General features: G+C 41.9%; 1 protein-coding gene across 1 annotated transcript in view; it reads right to left on the bottom strand.

Moving 5' to 3' along the window:
- NOTCH3 (notch receptor 3) overlaps nt 1–19630 on the bottom strand; it is a 125875-nt gene that overhangs the window by 32385 nt on the left and 73860 nt on the right. Inside the window, exons 3-12 of the mRNA XM_089661278.1 lie at nt 12684–12826; nt 12063–12398; nt 11850–11972; nt 10706–10939; nt 8377–8532; nt 6721–6906; nt 6509–6622; nt 5273–5386; nt 4581–4814; nt 4002–4112 (exon numbers count right to left, since the gene is read on the bottom strand). Of these exons, the coding sequence (XP_089517404.1) occupies nt 4002–4112; nt 4581–4814; nt 5273–5386; nt 6509–6622; nt 6721–6906; nt 8377–8532; nt 10706–10939; nt 11850–11972; nt 12063–12398; nt 12684–12826 (1751 nt within the window). The remainder of the gene's footprint in view (nt 1–4001; nt 4113–4580; nt 4815–5272; nt 5387–6508; nt 6623–6720; nt 6907–8376; nt 8533–10705; nt 10940–11849; nt 11973–12062; nt 12399–12683; nt 12827–19630) is intronic.

The following is a 19630-nucleotide window of genomic DNA, read 5'->3' as shown; positions in this document are numbered from 1 at the left end:
ATCTTCAGCAAGGACAGGGAAGCTGGTCAGAGTTGATGGGAAGATGGATGGAGCTAAATACAGGGCAATCTTAGAAGAAAACCTGTTAGAGTCTGCAAAAGACTTGAGACTGGGGCAGAGGTTCTCCTTCCAGCAGGACAACGACCCAAAACATCCAGCCAGAGCTACAATGGAATGGTTTAGATCAAAGCATATTCATGTGTTAGAATGGCCCAGTCAAAGTTCAGACCTAAATCCAATTGAGAATCTGTGGCAAGACGTGAAAATTGCTGTTCACAGACGCTCCCCATCCAGTCTGACAGAGCTTGAGCTATTTTGCAAAGAAGAATGGTCAGAAATGTCCCTCTCTAGATGTGCAAAGCTGGTAGAGACATCCCCAAAAAGACTTGCAGCAGTAATTGCAGTGAAAGGTGGTTCTACAAAAGTACTGACTCAGGGGGGGCTGAATACAAATACCGCCACACTTTTCACAGATTTATTGGAAAACAATTTTGAAAACCATTTATCATTTTCCTTCCACTTCACAATTTGCCACTTTGTGTTGGTCTATCACATAAAATCCCAATAAAATACATTTGTTTTTGGTTGTAACATGACAAAATGTGGAAACTTTCACGGGGTATGAATACTTTTTCAAAGGCACTATAGATAGACACAGCAAAAAAGAAAAAAAAAAAAAAAAAAAAAAAAAAAAAAGGAGAAAAAGAGACAAAAGATAGAGAAAAGGAAAGAAATACATTTTATATGTCAAAGCCTAGATCAAAAAGGCAGCCAGCAGGTATTGTATTGTTGTAAGAAAAAAAAAGTAACCTTTCAGCATGAGGTCAGCCAACGATCCTGTGGTCACGCTGGAACTTTTAGTTCCTCAGAGTCCAGAAATCTACCCATTACCCATTTGTGACCTTAGACCCCTTTTCCACTTTATATTTCTTACCATGTTGTTTTTCCCCCCAAACACCATCTGTTCTTTATTAAAAGAGATATTCCATCTACCACTAGCTGACCATTTATGGTTCTCAAAACGGAGAGAGATATGTTGTTGTAAGAAGAAAAAAATAGATCTTCCTCCATTAGCACAGAAATAGATTTAAGAAAACATAGTTTAGTCCAGGAAAAGCGCCCAGAGCATGAACTAGCAATCTGTCCCTGACACTGAAATAACCAGCAGAGGGGTCAACCAGCATCAGCTGTGTACACATCACACCAGTACAGCTGGTGGCTATAAGTGTACATCTACTCCCCTGCAACCCAAAGACCTGGAATTTCATAGGTGCAATGCTGGGATTTATAGACTGAAATCTAAAGATGGCTGGTTCATAGGCTGCCTGTAGATTGGTCGATTTTCACACACTGTAACACAGAGTCCACTGTGAAGGTGGTATCTCACATTGATCATCCCATCATCATGCCTTTCACCATACAAGTAAACGTTGATTGACAGTTCATGGAAGTTTGGCTATTTAGTAGACAGAAATTTGCCCATGCGTGGTCAGCATTAACTTGGTTGTAGATAGAACGTACTTTATGAGGTCAGCTGATCGCCATGCACCAGAATATGCCAAAGTAATCGTTCCAATTTATCAGGATTCGTTTTTTGATATGCCCAGTAAAAAAGGACCGCAAAAGATTTTTAAAAATTATAAAGAAATATATCTCAATTGATTCTGAAAGGCAATTTAAAGCTGCCATATAACTAGCAAAATTGTCCCACATTTATTCATTTTGTGACCAAATGCAGCCATCCATATAATGACTGCCAAAGCTGAAATGAACAAAATGCTTTGTCAATCCCAAAGCTGGATTAAAAGATCTTGAGAAATGTAAGACTGGTCATAAATGGATAGGAAAATAAATATATATATATCCCCCGAATTGTGGTGGAGATGAAGGAATCCTTCCCGCTGTGCTACTGTACTCCTTTGCTGTCAGAATACACTGATTGGCTGCGGTGCTGATCGAAACAAATTTTCCAACATTCCTGTTCCAAAAGAAGTCAATCATTGGATCAACTTCACTGGAGCTGGAATAGCCACAGATGGATTGAAATTTGGCAGCTTCCTGCTGAGCTGAATTTCAATTTATCTATGGCTAGCTCAAGGTACATTTGCAATATCAAGGCTTCTGGAAAGATGTAATAAATGAACATAATGCATCAATATGAATTTATTGTTTAGGAATTCTGGTGAGCATGTTTCCATATAGATTGCCTGAAATGTATGTAACATTTTATGTGATTCAATTTAAGCCTGGTGTTTGTAAGTGTCCTAGGATAATAGAGCCAAAAACTATTTAAAGGCTCCATGCACACGGGGCATTTTGAGAACGCTGGTAAGGTTAGCGGTGTAAAGTCACATTAAAAACATGAGTGTTTCAGCTTTTTTTTAATGCTTTTGCATTATAGTTTTGTGGCGTTTTTCCATGTTTGTGTTCTTTACAAAAAAAAAAAAAGTCCAAAAACGCCGGTTTGTGGCGTTTCACCGCGTTTTTCAGTGTTAAGAGAGCGTTTTTACAGCCCAACAAAACTCCTCTAGAAACTCACTATTCCGGTTTTTTTTCCCAGCCAAAAAAACGTTGGTGTGCATAGGATAACATGATGGGGATTTTACTGGCAGTAGAAAAAAAACATCAAAAGCCAAAAACAGCCCCTGTAAAAACGTCCAGTGTGCATGAGGACTAAAGCATATATCAAAAACACATTCAAAAATCCCTATGCAGTCCCTTTAAATAAAAAGGCATCCTGAAGAGTTAAACTCGGTTTCACATTTAAAGTTCTAATAAAATATAATGAAGTTAAAAAAAAAAAAAAAAAAGTTTCAAGTTCACAGTACTTGCTGTTGTCGCAGCAGACAAAACCATCTGCATTTCAGTTCATAATTGAGAAAAACAGCCTGGAAAATGAGTGTGGTAGTTAATGCATGTCACCATCTGTTTCCAGCTGGACAGTGCTGTCCGGTCCCCACCTCTACAAGGCCCTTATTGTGTACTAAGAGCTGTAAAAATCAAATTACACCACTCTGAGCATTCCTAAAATATCTCACCCAACTTCAAAGTGCCCTTCTAGCTTCCCCTAAGTTCAGCAAGTACTAATAGGATGATAGGTCCTCTTTCCCAGAGGATCTACATTTGTCAAGATACACATAGAATCATTTATTGTAAGTAAAGCCTTCTTATTAATAAATGATAATTTCCTTTTCTGTTGGGAGGACATAGACATTGATCTTTAAGTGTATTACAAACTGAAAATTGCCATTCCCTATCCATTGTAAGTTTGCACACACACAGGGATATGTCTTAATATATTTGTTTTTTTTCAATGTAGGTTATTACTATACATAGGTACACACTTTCCATTGGCAACATGTTTTTATTTGTATTAACTTTATTGCTCACCCCCGCTTGTATCAACTCCCGTTTACAGGATGACTAATCCCAAGAACAAAAATGTAACATTGCAGCTTACAGTCCTTAGATGTGGTGGCTACATTAGTATTTTTAAAGCTAAGAATATTTCCTGATATTAAATCTATTGAATGCCGTGTCCTTGTCACTTCCTGTGAACTATCCCGAAGAACATCTTCTTTACTAGCCATCTTCTGTAAACTTTCAATTGCCCTGCTCCCTATGTACTTAAGATGAAGAGACAGACATGTTGGTAGTCCATATCTGCAGAGCAGCCTAGAATGACAACCATGGCCCCCTCCATAATACAGTGCAGGAGTGATGTAGCCACTCAGAGGCAGGAATCACCAGGCGAAAATAAAGCAAATGTAGCTTTACAAAGAAAACTAATTCAGCTGCCAAATCAAGGATTAATGAGCTGCAAAATATTTTTGGCTTAGATATGAAATGAAATGTGCCCCTGCATTCCCTCCCCCCCTCGCACGGGCAGTCTATATGATGGCGATACCACCCTCCAGCACCACCATGGTGTTATGTGCTTTTCAGAGACTGTATCAGGACTGCACCTTACAACCGCAATGTAAAATGTTAATATTGAATACCTGTGAATCCTGGTTTGCACACGCACTCATATTTGTTGATTCCGTCTTTACATTCTCCATAGTCACATGGGTTGCTGGCACAGTCGTCATAATTGTACTCGCAATTCATACCTAAAATCAGCAAAAAAAAATATGACGGCATAATCCCAACTCAAAAAAAGCTGTGGCCCTATGTATAGCCTTCTAAGGGGCTCTACAGGGACACAGGGATCAACTTCAAGACCAGACAAGGCACCTCATGGATAATGATTTTTTAATTTTATTGCCAGGTCAGGGTCACATTAAAAAAAGCAAGCTTTACTTGTGCAAGGCCTATGAAGTTAGAAGACAACCAGCCAGACATCTGCCAATACCGGCCTTACGAAAACAGGACCAATGGTTGGCCCAAAACAGCCCACAGAAGGTTGCAGATTGGCACTACCTTTCCCATTTGAACAGAAGGGTGAAGCAAGACTTAGACTAGGACTATCTGTCCTGAAAAGACAATCTTCTCTACAGAGATCCCCTTTATATAAAGCAATGCAATTCACACATCTAATCAGGTGAGGAATATAGAATTATAAAACATTTTAGGCTTACCTGAGGTTCCTGGCTGACAGTAGCACAAGTATTTGTTGACCAGGTCAATACATTTTCCTCCATTCGTACAGGGGTTACTGTGGCACTCGTTTATCTGGTTCTCGCAGCGATAGCCAGTATATCCAGGGTCACACGTACAGGTAAAGCTGGCAATACCATCCCGGCACTTCCCATGGTGGCACGGGTCAGGGGAACATTCATTTATGTTACGCTCACAAAGCGTACCCTCAAAACCTGCAAGAGAGATGCAAGAACAATTAAGAACAGTAGAAGGGAAAAAAAGATGGCCGATATATGGTAGAAGGAAGCTGAAACAAGCAAAAACATGCCAAATGGAAGAGCCAAAACAGGAGATGTTTTTGGATGAGTCAATAGTAGAGGGCCATGGAGGAGCTGAAAACCAAGCATGGCGCTAAAAGCAGAGCACAGCCACTGAGGAATCCTGGCCTGGCAAAAGCAGAAGATGAAGGAGCATGAAGCACAGCAGACTGCACCAGCTAGGCCAGAGGGAGGGCTGGGAGGAAGCGAGCTGCAGGCAAGATGGAGCAGATGGAAATCTACAGACAAGACTTACCTCCCTGAACATAGAAAGAGACATCCAGAGAGCGTGAGAGAGAACAGGACACAGCATCAGAGACAGACCCAAGGAGTAAGGCTACCCTCAGTCAGATAACCTGCAGCGAAGAACTCACCCTCCGCACAACGACACTCGTAACCGTTGGGTCTATCCACACACTTAGCTCCGTTCTTACAGGGAGTGCTGGCACACTCGTCAATGTCAATCTGGCACATGGAGCCTGAGAAACCTAAAGAAGATGCATGGTTAAATATACTTAAAGGAAAAACCTTCACCAAAAGATATAGTTTGTGAAGAACATGGATTACATAATGGTCCAATCACTCTAAAACATATACTGCAGGATAGCCAATTCTTTTAGCTTAATAAAATTATTTAATTAGGTTATGCCATTCAACTAAACAGAAGCTTAGATGGAGAAAAGAAACATCCACACTGTGACTGAAGGAAGAGCCCCAACGCATGTATTTTTGTATGAATGCCTGTTTCTGTGGGGGTAGGGAGGGAGGAAAAAAAAATGTTTCCCTTAACTTTTCATGTAAGTTTTTTTTTTTTTTAACGTTTGATTTTATTGCTATCACATGGGGGACCAATAGCTCCCAATGTGACAGCATATAAGCGATAGGTGTCACGTGATCTCCCCAGCGACTGGCTTCAGGGAAAAGGAGAGAGCTGCAATGCCTGGGTAGTGATATCTTTCATAGGCTTACTATGGGGCATTTGTTGTTGGTTGTCCCTACTCTACATTGAAGCCAGCACTGGGAGCTGATCATGTGACCAGACCAGAGCACCCCGAGAGTGGGTAAGTACAAGTATCTTCTTTTTAAAGAGTAATATAGGATTTAGAAAGGAGAGTGAAGCATAGTTAGACAGATCCTGGACTTCCACTTTATTGAAATTGCGGTTAGATTTTCTTTTGTTGTTGTTATAGAGTAGGAAACTCTATATCACTTGTCTTGGAGACATTAAACTAACTGTAATTACTCCAGTGTGTAACATTTTTTATTTCAAATTACTTTCTGTCCAGGTAAAAGTGGTCACAAGGAAAAATAGAAAGGGTGAATCTCCCCATGCTGGATACAGGTGATAAAAACGCGACAGTGGTTCTAACCCCCTCACCACATTATACAAAACTGAAAAAATAAATAGAAGTACACTTTAAAGCAACCAACACTTTAAATCAATCAACTGGCTATCTGATTTGCTCTGAAAGCAAGCCAATTTAAATAGCTATACAAAAGATGGTAGCAGAATATGGCAGAATGTAATCCCCAGAACACTCTGTCACAGGGTAGAATGATTAAAATGTAGTTAACTGTAACTAAGCATAATTTATGGAAAAAATACTTACCAGCAGGACAGCTGCAGGTAAATCCATTCACCATATCCTTACAAACGCCTCCATTAACACATGGACTGCTGTCACATTCATTAATATTGAGCTCACAGAAGGTACCAGTAAAACCTGGAGGAGGAGAAGATGAGAACAAAAAACTTCAATACTGGAAAATATACTGGCAGTAGACATCATACACTTGTCTAATCAGGAATGGAGCAACTTACCAGCCATACAAATACAGGTGAATTCCCCTATCCGGTCCAGGCAGGTAGCATCGTTCTGGCAGGGTGTGGACAAACACTCATTCACATCAGTTTCACATCGAGGACCAGTGTAGCCCCGACCGCATTGACACTGGAAAGAACCCTGAGTGTTCACACAACGACCAAAGTGCTCACATGGGTTGGCACCTACAAAGTCGAACATACTTCTTAACTTCACTATATTTAAAGCTCAACTGCAGTTAAAAAAAATGAAGAGCAATAATAAATATATAGAAAACAGTTTTTGCTTTAATACTCTCCTTCATTTTGGAACTGTCCGACTGAAATGTCTTTTCATAAATAGATGTCCCCAAGTTTTCTGGGTTGAGCGGGATTCAACCCACTTCAACTGAGCCCAGGCTGGCATGGACATGCCCTCTAGGTCTATGTATTCCTTTGCAGTGTGTGTATATAAATAAGCTCAACCCCAGGCACGGAGCCAAAGACACCTCTGAGTTACATATAGTATATGTGGTCTGTTTCACCAAAGGATTTAGGAGCAATGAGAAAGTAGAACCAGATAGGTTATGGTGTGAATGTGCCAAAAGAAACCAAAAAACTCACCGCTGAATATCTGTGCTATAAACCAGGTGTTCTGAATGTGCATTTGGCTAAGGGGCATGGATGATTAGCAAGGCCAAGGGGCATAAATTAATGATTTGCATGGCATTACCCTTTAGTCTAAAATGGGGAATAAAACCCTTGTTTGAGGAGTTGTGATTGACATAAGACAGAAGAAACCTTTTTTCTCAAGAAAAGACAGTGTTTCACAGTCAACTGTGTTCCCAGCCAATGTTCTGAGTGTACTCTATTTAGCAAGGGTCATATTTTTATGTGATGCTGGTACTCTTGAGGAAGCCCTGCTTTTGTGTTTTTTTTCAAGTTTTAAGAAGGCTTTATTGCCCTTCACCAAAGAATATGTAATTATCCTCAGCCAGTGTTGTGATACTGGTGGACAACATAGTCAGGTTCTGGACCTCCACTGCTGTGGTACAACAGGGATACGCACACATTTGCTCTGGGATAGTCAATGAAAAGCTAAGAAGCAAAAATAAGGTCGAAAGAGCCAGAATTTTCCCCTTCAAAAACAAGTCAGCAATGGTAGCCTGCATATTCCATTCCTGACAGGTTCTCTAAACGTACTCATAGTTTTGTAATTTGTGGATGAAGCCAAACAACTTTATAGTGACTTGGCTACAGCAAGGGGTGTATTCCCCTTTACAGCCTAGCACAGCCAAATCAGTGTGTAAATGCTCTTAATAATCTAACCACAGCACAGCCTGCATATAGTTCAAATGTTTTCCTTGTGCCGGCATGGGTTTTCTCTGGGTACTCCTCCCACACTCCAAGTACATGCTGGTAGGTTAATTGTCTCCTGTCTAAATTGGCCCCAGTACGTGTATGTGTGAATGTGAGTTAGGGACCTAAGATTGTAAGCTCTTTGAGGGCAGCAACTGATGTGAATGTACAATATATATGTACAGTGCTGTGTAAATGGTCAGCACTATATAAGTGTCTGTAATAAGTAAACCCACATCTATGATCAATCGCTGTGCTAGAAGTCCACCATATCCTCTGCAGTTAGGTGGGGAGAAGGAGCTGTATGCAAATACTTACCTATCGAGCATTCATCCACATCTTGGTCACAAGCTCCCCCGGTAAACCCAGGAGGACACGTGCAGATTGCTCGTCCGTTCACTGGGTTAGTGTCGCACATGGCATCCTTGTGGCAAGGATTACTAACACATGCATCCTCCAAATGACATAGGAGACCTGGCAAAGAAAAGACAAGTAGGTAAAAAAAATAATAATCCAGCAATGTTGTTATACTGGATTAAAATTTAAATTGAAATACTTATGTAAATAGAATATTTTAAAGCGTATGTCACTTTACACCATCTATTTTTCTAGGTTAGCAGCCAAGCTGGGCCAAAGGAGAATGTGTTGATTATTCTTCTATGGAATGAATAGTCAGGGAGTCAGCTATGTGTTGGAAAATGTCGCCCCACCATACCGACTCCATTTTTTTCATTTCATAACTGAGCTTATTTTTATAGTGTACATTTTGTTGAAAAAACCAGTTGATCCTGCCAGTGAGGCACTCTTCCTGCTTTGCAGTGTCAACGATATGCAGGCTCATCTTGTCTCCACAGCGTCATCGCAGCAATGCACATTTTTTGGATCTTTATTTATTTTTTTTAAACTGCATCTACGGAGTACTCTACCCTACAAGAGGCTTATGTCACAAGTAGCACTACCTAGCAGGGTAGATAATGGAACTGGATTGACAAGGCCTTCTTCATGAAGTCTAACTCATTTATTCTCGCAGCCGTCCTGCAAAGCATATCGTGAATACATTTGCTCCCCACCCTCCCTGCTCAGAAAATGGAGGACAGATAAGCAGTCACAAGGCCACTCATAAATCATTGAGAATGGATAATTTATGAGAAAATTATTTTATAGCAAAGGTTGAAGGAAACTGTAAATTGTGTTTGTTAACCTTTACCCACTGAGCCCTGGTGTCCCTTTAACTTGGTGATTACGCTCGGTTTTGGGGCAATGGTCAGAGGTCTGCCTGATCGTGCTAACTGTGATTGGCAAGACTGGTTCCCGATCACTACTTCACTAACAGACCAGGAGCTGTCCTTGACAGCTCGGTCTCCGTTCTCAGACTCCACAGTGAGTGTGTTCTCTGTGCAAAAACCTCTGCTGCCCATGGACGCACATATGCAGTGTGTAGGTTTTAAAGCCTACCGTCTTTGCCACCACACATATGTGTTACATTGGCTGCAAGAGGTTAATTGGCAGCCTCTGGGTTTACAAGCACTCTTACTAAAACCATCAAAATTATACTTCGTGGACAGTGCCAGGAAAAAAACGCTTTTTAATTCTTGGTGAAGGGGCAGCAAGGTTTAGAACCTCCATCAGGATTTTACAATTTGGTTCCCCATTGGAGAGAGGTCCCCTCAAACTCTTCCCCCCTTTCATCATGGCAGGAAGCAAGGGGAAACCTCTTAAACCCAAAAAGCAACAACTTTATTTATTCTATAGTTATGTTATTTTATCTTCTCTCAGTTATAAGATTTTTCATAGGTATTTTCAAGTTTGCAGATGATTAAAAGATAATCATCTTTTGATTGATGTTTGTTGTTGTCCATGTCTCTCTACGGTTTGTCTTTGCTTAACCCCCGGTCTACTCTGTCCTTAAACATATCTTATAGACTGTGTTTGCTGTTTTGTGCGCTACACTTGCAGTATTATCTATGCGATCTAGATTTCTTTGTAAACTCTAGGTTTTGAATATGTACCATTTTTTTTTTTGGAGAGGCCTCCTCTCGAGTCTTTCCTGTTTTTTATACTGCTGATGTAGCAAAAAAAAAAAAAAAAAAAAAACCCACTTTAGTGTTTATATTATCATTGACCCACGAAGGTTTGTTAATCGTACCCTTTCAACCCCCTCCCCTATCTTTTCTTACGGGGCACCTATGTAAACCTTCTGGCATATGACTTTATCAATGCTTGCTTTGAACTAGCTGACCCCCACACAATACAATTTACAATTGTTCCGAATGTTTGTTTATCTTTGCTTAATACTCAATAAAGCTCTTTGTAAAAGAAATCTTACAAAATGTACAGATCTACCCCCCAAGATAGTCTGATGCGACTGAGATAAAGGGCATCCTCAAATCTCAATTCCCACTTAAATTTTGTTAAATTGATTAAAGTGTAGTCAAGTCAATTTTGTTTTCGGTGGAGAAGAATTAAAACTCCAGGTCACGTTTTTATGGCTATTGAGCTCCTGTATAGGTATTTCCCCTCACGTCCTGTCCAGGTGACAATGGTTTTTTCAAACAGGAAATAAGGGGACAGAAACAAAAATCTGACATTTTGTTCCTACAGCAAAAGGTAAACTCTTAAATTAATGACACAACTATCCCACACTCACCAGTCTTGCCCATAGGGCACTCGCAATAAAATGAAGCTACGCGGTCATGGCAGGTGGCACCATTGAAGCAGACAGCAGTGGCACAGTCATCTATGTTCTCACTGCAGCTCTCTCCCGTCCAGCCATTGACACAGACACATGTGTGTCCACCCTGAGTGTTAAAACAGGTACCACCATTGTGACAGGCGTTGGGCTGGAGCTGGCACTCATCTACATCTTCTGTACAGAACTGACCTGTGGCAAGAATATATATGGATTTTTTTAAAGTCACAAAGTGTTATTCAATGCAATTTTTTTAAAATTAGAGCACAAATGTTATACTCACCTGCTCTGTGCAATTGTATTGCACAGAGCGGCCTGAACCTCCTCTCCTCAGGTCCACCACCGGTGCTCTAGGCTTCTTCTTTGCTTTGTCTGCCCCTATAGCAAGACTTGCTATGGAGGCAGAGGTGCAGGCTCTATCCCAAGCCGGATTCTGTGTGTCCATAGATGCACACAGCGCAGTTTGGCCCTCTCCCCCACTCCCTCCTCACAGGACTTAACTGACCGCAGCAGTGAGGAGAGAGAGCAGCAATGCTGCTCTCAAGCACAGCCCAGCATCAATACAGAACTCTGGTAAGTATTTTATTTAGAGCCTGTAGCTTGCAGTCTATGAATGGTCAATACGGTGACACCACTATTTGGAGTCTGTAGCTTACAGTCTATGAATGTTCAATAGGGTGACACCATTATTTAAAGCCTGTAGCTCTGCAGCTTGCCATCTATGCATGAGCATCTCTCCTCTCCCGTAAAATGTCTAAGCACATCCTTCCACTGGCTCACCCAGGCAGACCAAGGTGTTCAGAGAACCAATTTCTCTGATATGACTCCAGTCCAAGCATCAGTGGTTGCTGACTGCTCCAGCTCCTGTGATTGGTTAGTTAGGCCAACAACAGTGAATGGCCAACAGTGTGAAAGAGCAAGACAAAGCCAAAATCATAGCAAGTCAATCCATAATTAAAAACAGCCCTGCTACCCAGCTTCAGAGACAAAAATGAATAGGTTATAATTAAGATTGTAACAGCTTTTGTTTAGTTTAGATATAAATTGGAACGAAACCTAAAACAAATATAGTAAGTTAAGCAAATAGGCAGCCATGACTTACCTGTCCACTCAGGGGGACACTGACAATTGTAAGTGTTGACTCCATCTACACACGTGGCACTATTCATGCATTTATGGTCAGGACAGTCATCCACATTGATTTCACAGTTTGGTCCTTCAAAGCCTATGAACAAAAAATCATTAGAGTAATAGGTCACAAAGCCCTTCTTGTTTTTGAAAGGAAGGGACAAACAAAAGGGTGACATTTCCTTACCTGGCAGGCAGACACACTGATAGGCGAGATCTCCAGTCGGGCGGCAGGTGCCTCCGTTCTGGCACTGGGAAGGTGCACATGGCACATAGTTGGCCTCACAGAACTGACCAGTAAAACTACTTGGGCAGCGACAGCGGAAAGATCCAGGGGTGTTAATACACTGTCCTCCATTTTGGCAGAGCCCAGCTGTTCGACATTCGTCAATATCCAGACGGCAGCTGCGGCCCTGGTATCCTGGTGGGCAGGTACAGTTGTAGCGGCCATTCCAATTGGTGCAGCGGGCACCATTCTCACATGGGTTAGTTGCACAGGCATCGATGAGAGAACAATCCTGACCTAAAAAAAAACAGCCAAGATGAGCCACTGACCAATTAGGTAGCACAGTGGCCACGGGGTAATACCCTTGTTTTGCGGAGGTTTAGAGTAGGATTCCTGCCAAAGACATAACCCACATGATATGGTTATAAATACTTTAGGTATATTAGATTGCAAATTTAGAGGGCAGGTACTAACGTGAATGGTTCTGTCTATCTGAGCTCTGCATAATATATTGGAACAATCTAAAAGTGTAAAATGAAAACACTCTCCCCTCCACGATTCCAGTTCACAAGAAGCACCTACCTCTAAAACCCTTGGGACAGTTACATTCATACTGGATAGTTCCTCCTCGGATTGAGTGCCGGCAGACGCCTCCATTAACACAAGGTGTTGGAACACATGGATCTTTAAACTCGCAATAGTCTCCAATCCAGCCAGTGAGACATCTGAAAAGGCAACAAGAATTCAGGTTACCAATCACAGATATACACTAATTCCAACTATACAGGCTACTACAGTAATAACTGTTATTGCAACCCAAAATATTTATAAAGCTTCACACAACTGCAAAAGAAAATGGCCCACTAAAATGGTTATTTCAATTGTGGAAGGGCACAGGTGTAGCTGATCCTTCTTCTGGCGTTAGATACCTCTTGAAGAATCAAGTGTTGAGGTTTCCACTACTTCTGGCAGTTTGTTTCTCTGAGTACCCCACATGAACAGAATTATAACATTTCTTTGAACTGTAGTTTCTGAACAAGAAACCCCCCAATTGTTTCTATATTCTAAATTACAGAGAACCCATTAAGAGGAGCATGACACCATCATTTGGGGCTGCAATGGTCGCAGTAGTTGGGTGGAGCTGGGAATTTTGGTGTCAAAATCCTACTAAGGAATTCTCAAATTTAAATTGACAGAATGTGGATGAACTTATTAGACCTACAAAACTAGATACAATTGACTTTAAATGCCAAAAAGATAGACAATACCCCCATATCGCAGAACAAATCATTGAAAACTATATCAGGCTAAGTTTATGCTTGCAGCAGACTATCACTTCTCTGTAAAGTGATCTATAGCAAATCGCCTTCCAGGGGCATTTGACGGGAGGTGAGGAGGAGATGTCACCTCTTCACTGCCTGTTTTAACCAGGTAATGCCTGCACAACCACACTGGGGCCTCACCACAACCACCCTATCACTTAAATGGGATGTTTTCGGCAGCAGTAAGGGGGATAATGCTTGCTGTGGCATGCGTATGACCTCGTCCTGCTTCCTGTGCGACAAGGGGAGGGGGGGGGGGGGGGGAATGTAAAAACACAGCTCACCCACTGATCTGGACCATTTCAAGCTCACTAGATTTCTGTCAGGATCAAGAGGTATAACCAATTACTTTTAATAGTATATTTAAAGAGGAGACGTATAGCCAAAGTTATTTTGGCTACACATCTGGGGATCACAGGAGTGCAGTTGATTCTGCACTCCTGTGACCTCTTTTCAGTTGATAGCGGTCTACGACCCACTGTTAGCGGACATCACTCAGCTGATCCAGACTCTGGAAAGATCCCGACTTTAGAGTTGAGATCTACCCAGATGTCTGGACCGACAGCTGGCTCAGCCTCTCAGGGAGCCGCTTTGAGCCTGGGCTAGTGGCTCCCTCCCCCTCCACAGGCCAGCGCTCAAGTGAGTGCTGGATGGGCAGAGCAGAGAGCATATTACTGACAGTCACTTGCTCTCTGTTTGCTGAAGACTGAGAACTGAGCAATCAATGGCATTTGATCACTCAGTTCTCGGTCTTAGAGCCAGTGGGAGGCAGATGCAGCATCAGACTGATGCTGCATCCACCTTTTTTTTCAAACCCATACTTCTTTAACAGCCCAAAAGGGAACAAGTAAGAGGAGATTATAGAATAGAGTATGTAAATAATTCTGCCTTAAAAGAACTTTACGTCGCAGTATGCCTTGGCAATGGTTCACTCACATACCAACACAGGGCACATGCTACAATATGACAAGTGGTGGAAAGTGTGACACCTGCGCGCCTCCACCACAGTTTCAACTAAGACAAAACCATAGCGAGATAAAAAGGCAGAAATTTATTTACACAGAGAAACACGTTTTGATCTGGTTTGATCAAACTTAAATATGAAGATCTGTTCAGTAGGCTGCAACAAGCAACAGGCTGAATTTCAGAGCTGCTGTGGCTGAGTGGGTGGGTACCATGAAGGCTCTTGCTCATGCTGTGGTTCTTGGCGCTCACCCATGATCTTTAGAGCTTGGCGTTTTTCTCAGCTGGAGAACTCTGAATTCCAAGAGAACAGTAAAGAAACAAGAGTGGAGGAACAATAAGAAGCTCAGTACACCCAAAACTGACTTTTTACTTTCGGACAGAATCCGGTACGCTGAATCATCTTAAAACAATCTTACCACGAGGGTCACTCGCCAGTGGTAAAGCAATGGTCAATTTAGGCTATGTAATGGTCATGAGGGGGTTAAAACAGCCAGCCCACCCAAAATGATAGTCAAGTTAGAGATGGAGCCTGGTGGGCTGAGTCAGTCCCTGGCATCCTATGTGCCTTGGATACTCGAACAGCAAGATCTCCCTGTCACAGTTCCAGACTCTGACTTTAGTTTTGGAAGTCGGAGATTTGTGTGTTCCAGGATTTCTTCTTAAATTCTCCAAGACATAAAATAAATTACAATCTAGCTGGAAGACTAGGACCCCTTAGAGTGGCCATAGCTGGTGTGTAGTCTTGTCAAGTGAAATACTGGGTGTGCCGACCATTAACATCAGCTAGTTAAAACGAGTGTTTTTTGGTCCACAAGTAGTGAAGCCCTTATGGCTTTAGGAATATATATTTCTGTTCTCCAGTTGATAAATCCTGCACTTCCTTATGCAATATTCCAGTTCAATATTTCAGGGGAGATTTCAGGCCCCTTTCTCTGGTTTAAAATGCTAAAAATTGACACGGTTACTAAAACAAGTACCAAAGTTAAGGTATCATTAAAAACGATCAATAAATGCTGTATTTCATGTTGTTCATGTCCACTCATTCACTATGGGATTAGTTTACTGTATTCTGCAAACAACCTGGTTGATCCTGCTGTTCTCGATCATCCCCTCCTGTCCATGTTCCAACTGTAGTTGGGGATTTCACAGAGGAGTATTAGCAGCTAGTGCACATGATCAGTTTACTGCGTATTTCTTATATGAGCATTTCCTCCCCATCACATCTGAGCAGCTCATGTGACTATAGAGTCACACATGTGGGAGCATACACAATGGTAAATGACAGCCCACTCCCTCCCTTCTCCTCCATGCGCAATAACCAGCTAAACACAATTGGGGCAGGATATTCCATCTTTATTGATGGCAGCTTCACCGCTCTGTTATTCGAAGACAAAGACTGGAGGGGCGTGACACAGCCTGTGATTGCCAGAAATCTGCCCACACCATGCAATTACCAAAAATATTAAAGATTTGATTTCAATTATAAATTTGTATGACTATTTAAAGCAGTTTATTAATATTATATATTTTTACTCTGTATACCACAGGCTTTTTTATTTTTTATTTTAAACGTGCCCAACAGCAGGGGACTAGAAGCTTCTCCTGCCACCGTTTCCCTGAGAAATAGCTGGGTGATGTGACAGCTGTATATCGATTACTTCGATTTTTTTTTTCTCCATTTACATAGAGAAGGGATATTGTAAATTAAACAGTGTGCGTTTAGTAGCACTTTAAGTGAGTCCCCTAATGGACACAAGTGGCCCTTTTTAGATGAATTCCAACCAACTAGGCCCACTGTTTGACTTGAGTTGAACATGTTTGCTTTACAATACATTAAGGGATAAGTTCATCTTTGGAACATGTTACATGTTCCACCCGTTTTTAGGGTGGAGCATGTAACATGTTCTCATAGCTGCAGCCGTGCCCACCACCCCCCCGTTACTCTGACAGACAATACGGGGAAACATCTCCCTGTACTATCTATCAAATTTTAAAACAGTGCAGCCGCGTCACTCAATCAGAGTTCTATGAATCAGTGCCTACAAGTCCCAACAGCCTCAGTGGCAGTGGGCTTGTAGTTTTCAATGAACTACCACGACACTGTGGAGCACCATGGTAGTTCATTGAAGCTTCTGTCAGTATATCTGCTTGCTCTTACATCCCGTACGGCATACAGATATTCTGACAGGTCTGTAGGAGACCTGCATGGCATCAGCCATCTGATTGTTGGGGCAATGTTTTACAGGCGCCTCTGGACAAAAATAATAAATGCATTTTTTTACCTGCAAAAAAAATGTGCATTTATTGTTTTTGTCCAAAAGGTGAACTTATCCTTTAAACGAGAAGATGTAGCTCCTGTGTGCTTGAGATATAAGAAGCTGTCTGTTGAGTCAGTCCATTTTTATTGTGAACATGCCAACAGACTCAAAGGCCTTACAACAGTCCATGCCCTTATTTTCCAAATGGGCCCGAATCGAAGCGAAAATTCATGCCAAATATGTACTGCTTCAGAGCGCTTGCTTCCAAAGCTGGCCAAACAATTTGGTTGCCTAACGTTCTTTAGATTTACCAACAAGGGCTTACCGACACAATTCATTCCATACATTATCAGTCAGGTAGGCCATTACACTTCATAACTGTTAGCAAATTTAAAGTAGATTGTACAATCCGGTTGTAACATGCCTGGTCAGCTCAAATCTCTGAAGGAAGGCTGTTTGCTGGAAAACCTGCAAATCATGATAAATTGAACAAAAGGTTAGAAGAGGAGGCACAGGCGAAATTTAGTGAAGTTGAGTAACCAAGCACCATGATCACAAAAGTGGGCAAAGGTCACAGACCAAAAGGTGTGGAAATTTCAGCTCCACGGGGTCAAGTGAGTCTTCTTTGGTCAACAGAGCAAACAGACTGTCACAGGGGGGAATACAGACAAAAAGCAGAAAGAAACTCGGAATAACCTCATGCACATAGTGGAGGGGAAAGAATAAGTGAAAAACGTGTGAAAAAAGACAATTTTGAGTAAACAGGAAAGAAGGAGACGAAGGGTGGGGGCTGAGAGAGCCAGACAAGAAACATCTGGGATGCGTTAAGAGTGCGCACTCTGTAACCCTTTCATAGTCAAGAATGGAGCCTTGTAAAGCTGAATTATGGATAAAACCCAGCAAAACCTACTAAAGATTGATTCCAAAAGGTGTGCTGTGCCAACAATCTAACTGAACGCCAAAAAGAGTTTAATCTTCTGTATGGTGCCAATTATTCCATGGGAATTCAGTTGAGTGCCCTCGAGGAAGAGACATAGCATAATGTGAGGGCAAGGGCTAGAAATAATTTACTTCTACCCTCTTATAATATTTGCAGATATGTAAAACATTTATAAAAAAGTGTATAAAAGTGTATAAAAAAGAGTTCATCATAGTAACCAATCACAACCTAGTTACGTTTTTCTACTTGAATTTGATTGGGTGCTGTAAGCAAAAGGTACATTCTTATTACCTTTGCTCCAGTTTTTAATGCTGGGGCACATATGAAGAAGATATAACTATTATCTTTACAGGACAAAGCGCCACACACCTGAACCCAGCTTCCATACAAAGTTGTGGAAATATCGGCTTCCAGCCGCCGCCTCCTGGCCACACCCCACTGATGCATTTTGCCCCACCCACTTAATCATTTGAACCCAATGAGTGTTTTAGACAGCAGGGACAGCTTCTCTTTGTATGTGTACATGAATAAAATCTGCAGATATGTGTGGTCCTAGGCGCAGCTGTGTCTTATTTCTTGATATGCCGCTAAACGCAGTACGCATTTTTGTTTGTAGATGCAGCTGTGTGTATGGCCCCAGCGATTCCTATAATGCTGTATTTGGAGGCATACGAAGCTATGCGCATCCAAAACGCAGCATTTTAGACACCTTTGTGAATAAGCACTCACTGTACATGCATGTGTGGGTAAACGCCAATGAAGAAGTCCTTCATTTGTATTGGTGACTGTACGGAGCATGTGCAGCTCCCGACGCCAGAAAGCGCCAGCGGTTTTTCACCTTTGCACACAGCTAAGCATCCATGTGCATGAGGCCTATTGTAATAGCATAACAACAGAGGTATATGCAAAAGACAATATGAATTTTAGCAACCAATAGCAGCCAAACTTATGTATAATGGAGCTAGAGTCCTACAGTTCTGATTAACGGATTCTGCTGTCCATTTACATCTGGCCCGCCCAGACGGAAAAAGGATGCAGTCCTCCTACATTCTTTTTTTTTCTTAGCGGGCCTGAGTGAACCCAAAGGTATTCGGGTGTAAATGGATACAAGTTTATACCCGCTGGTCTATAGGGCTGCAGGGACCATCTGATCAGATACACCTGGAATACAGACAGGTGGACCTGATGGGGTCCGTTCACATGGGAGAGCCTAAAATATCACTAGTTGCCCTAAAATGCACACAAAATCTGCCTACTTGTGTAGCTACTTGTAATAGTTCAGTGTGACTTACTAACAAAGACCGTAGACCTCTCATTACAATTGCTGCAAAAAAAAGTCATACAATGGTTATAGTGGATGTAAAGGTAGAAGGTTTTTTTACATTACTGCATTCTCAGTATTAAGGATCCTCCCCCAGCCCAAAACTCACCTGAGCCCGATATCACTCCAGTGCCTGAGAGCATCAGCTCTCTTCACTCTCTCCCCTCTCACTGGCCATGAAGGCAGCAGCTGGAGCCATTGGCTCCTGTTGTTGTCAATCTCAGCCTGAGAGAAGACAGCAGGAGGCAACGTTAAGCCACACTGTGTGTGTCAATGAATGCAAGCAGCACGGCTCAGGATCCAGTCCACCTGCGTGCCCCTATAGCAAGTGGTTTTCTATGGGGACACTTGGTAGAGGGGAGGAGTCTAGAGCATCAGCGGTGAAATCCTCTCAGATTGTAAGCTCCAAGGGGCAGGGCTCTCCTAACCAACTTGTATTGAATTGTATTGTTGCTGTATTGTCTCTAGTTATATTGTAAAGCACTAACTAAACTGTTGGCGCTATATAAATCCTGAATAATAATAATAAACCCAAAAGAAGAGAGTCAGGGCTGCTCTGTGCAAAACTATTGCACAGAGCAGGTAAGTAGAACAGATTAAAAAAAATGTTTACAATCGCTTAAGGCCTGGTTCACACCTATATGTGTTACAATATGGACAGCACAGTGGCTAAATGGTTAGCTCTTCCGCCTGGCAGTACTAGGGTCATTGGTTCGAATCCC

Source organism: Staurois parvus, unplaced genomic scaffold (assembly GCF_062004578.1).
Source record: "Staurois parvus isolate SC_StPar_1 unplaced genomic scaffold, SC_StPar_1.0 ptg001328l, whole genome shotgun sequence".
Lineage (NCBI taxonomy): Eukaryota > Metazoa > Chordata > Amphibia > Anura > Ranidae > Staurois > Staurois parvus.
Note: the sequence above shows the minus strand (reverse complement) of the source record. Positions and strands in the feature narration are given on the sequence as shown.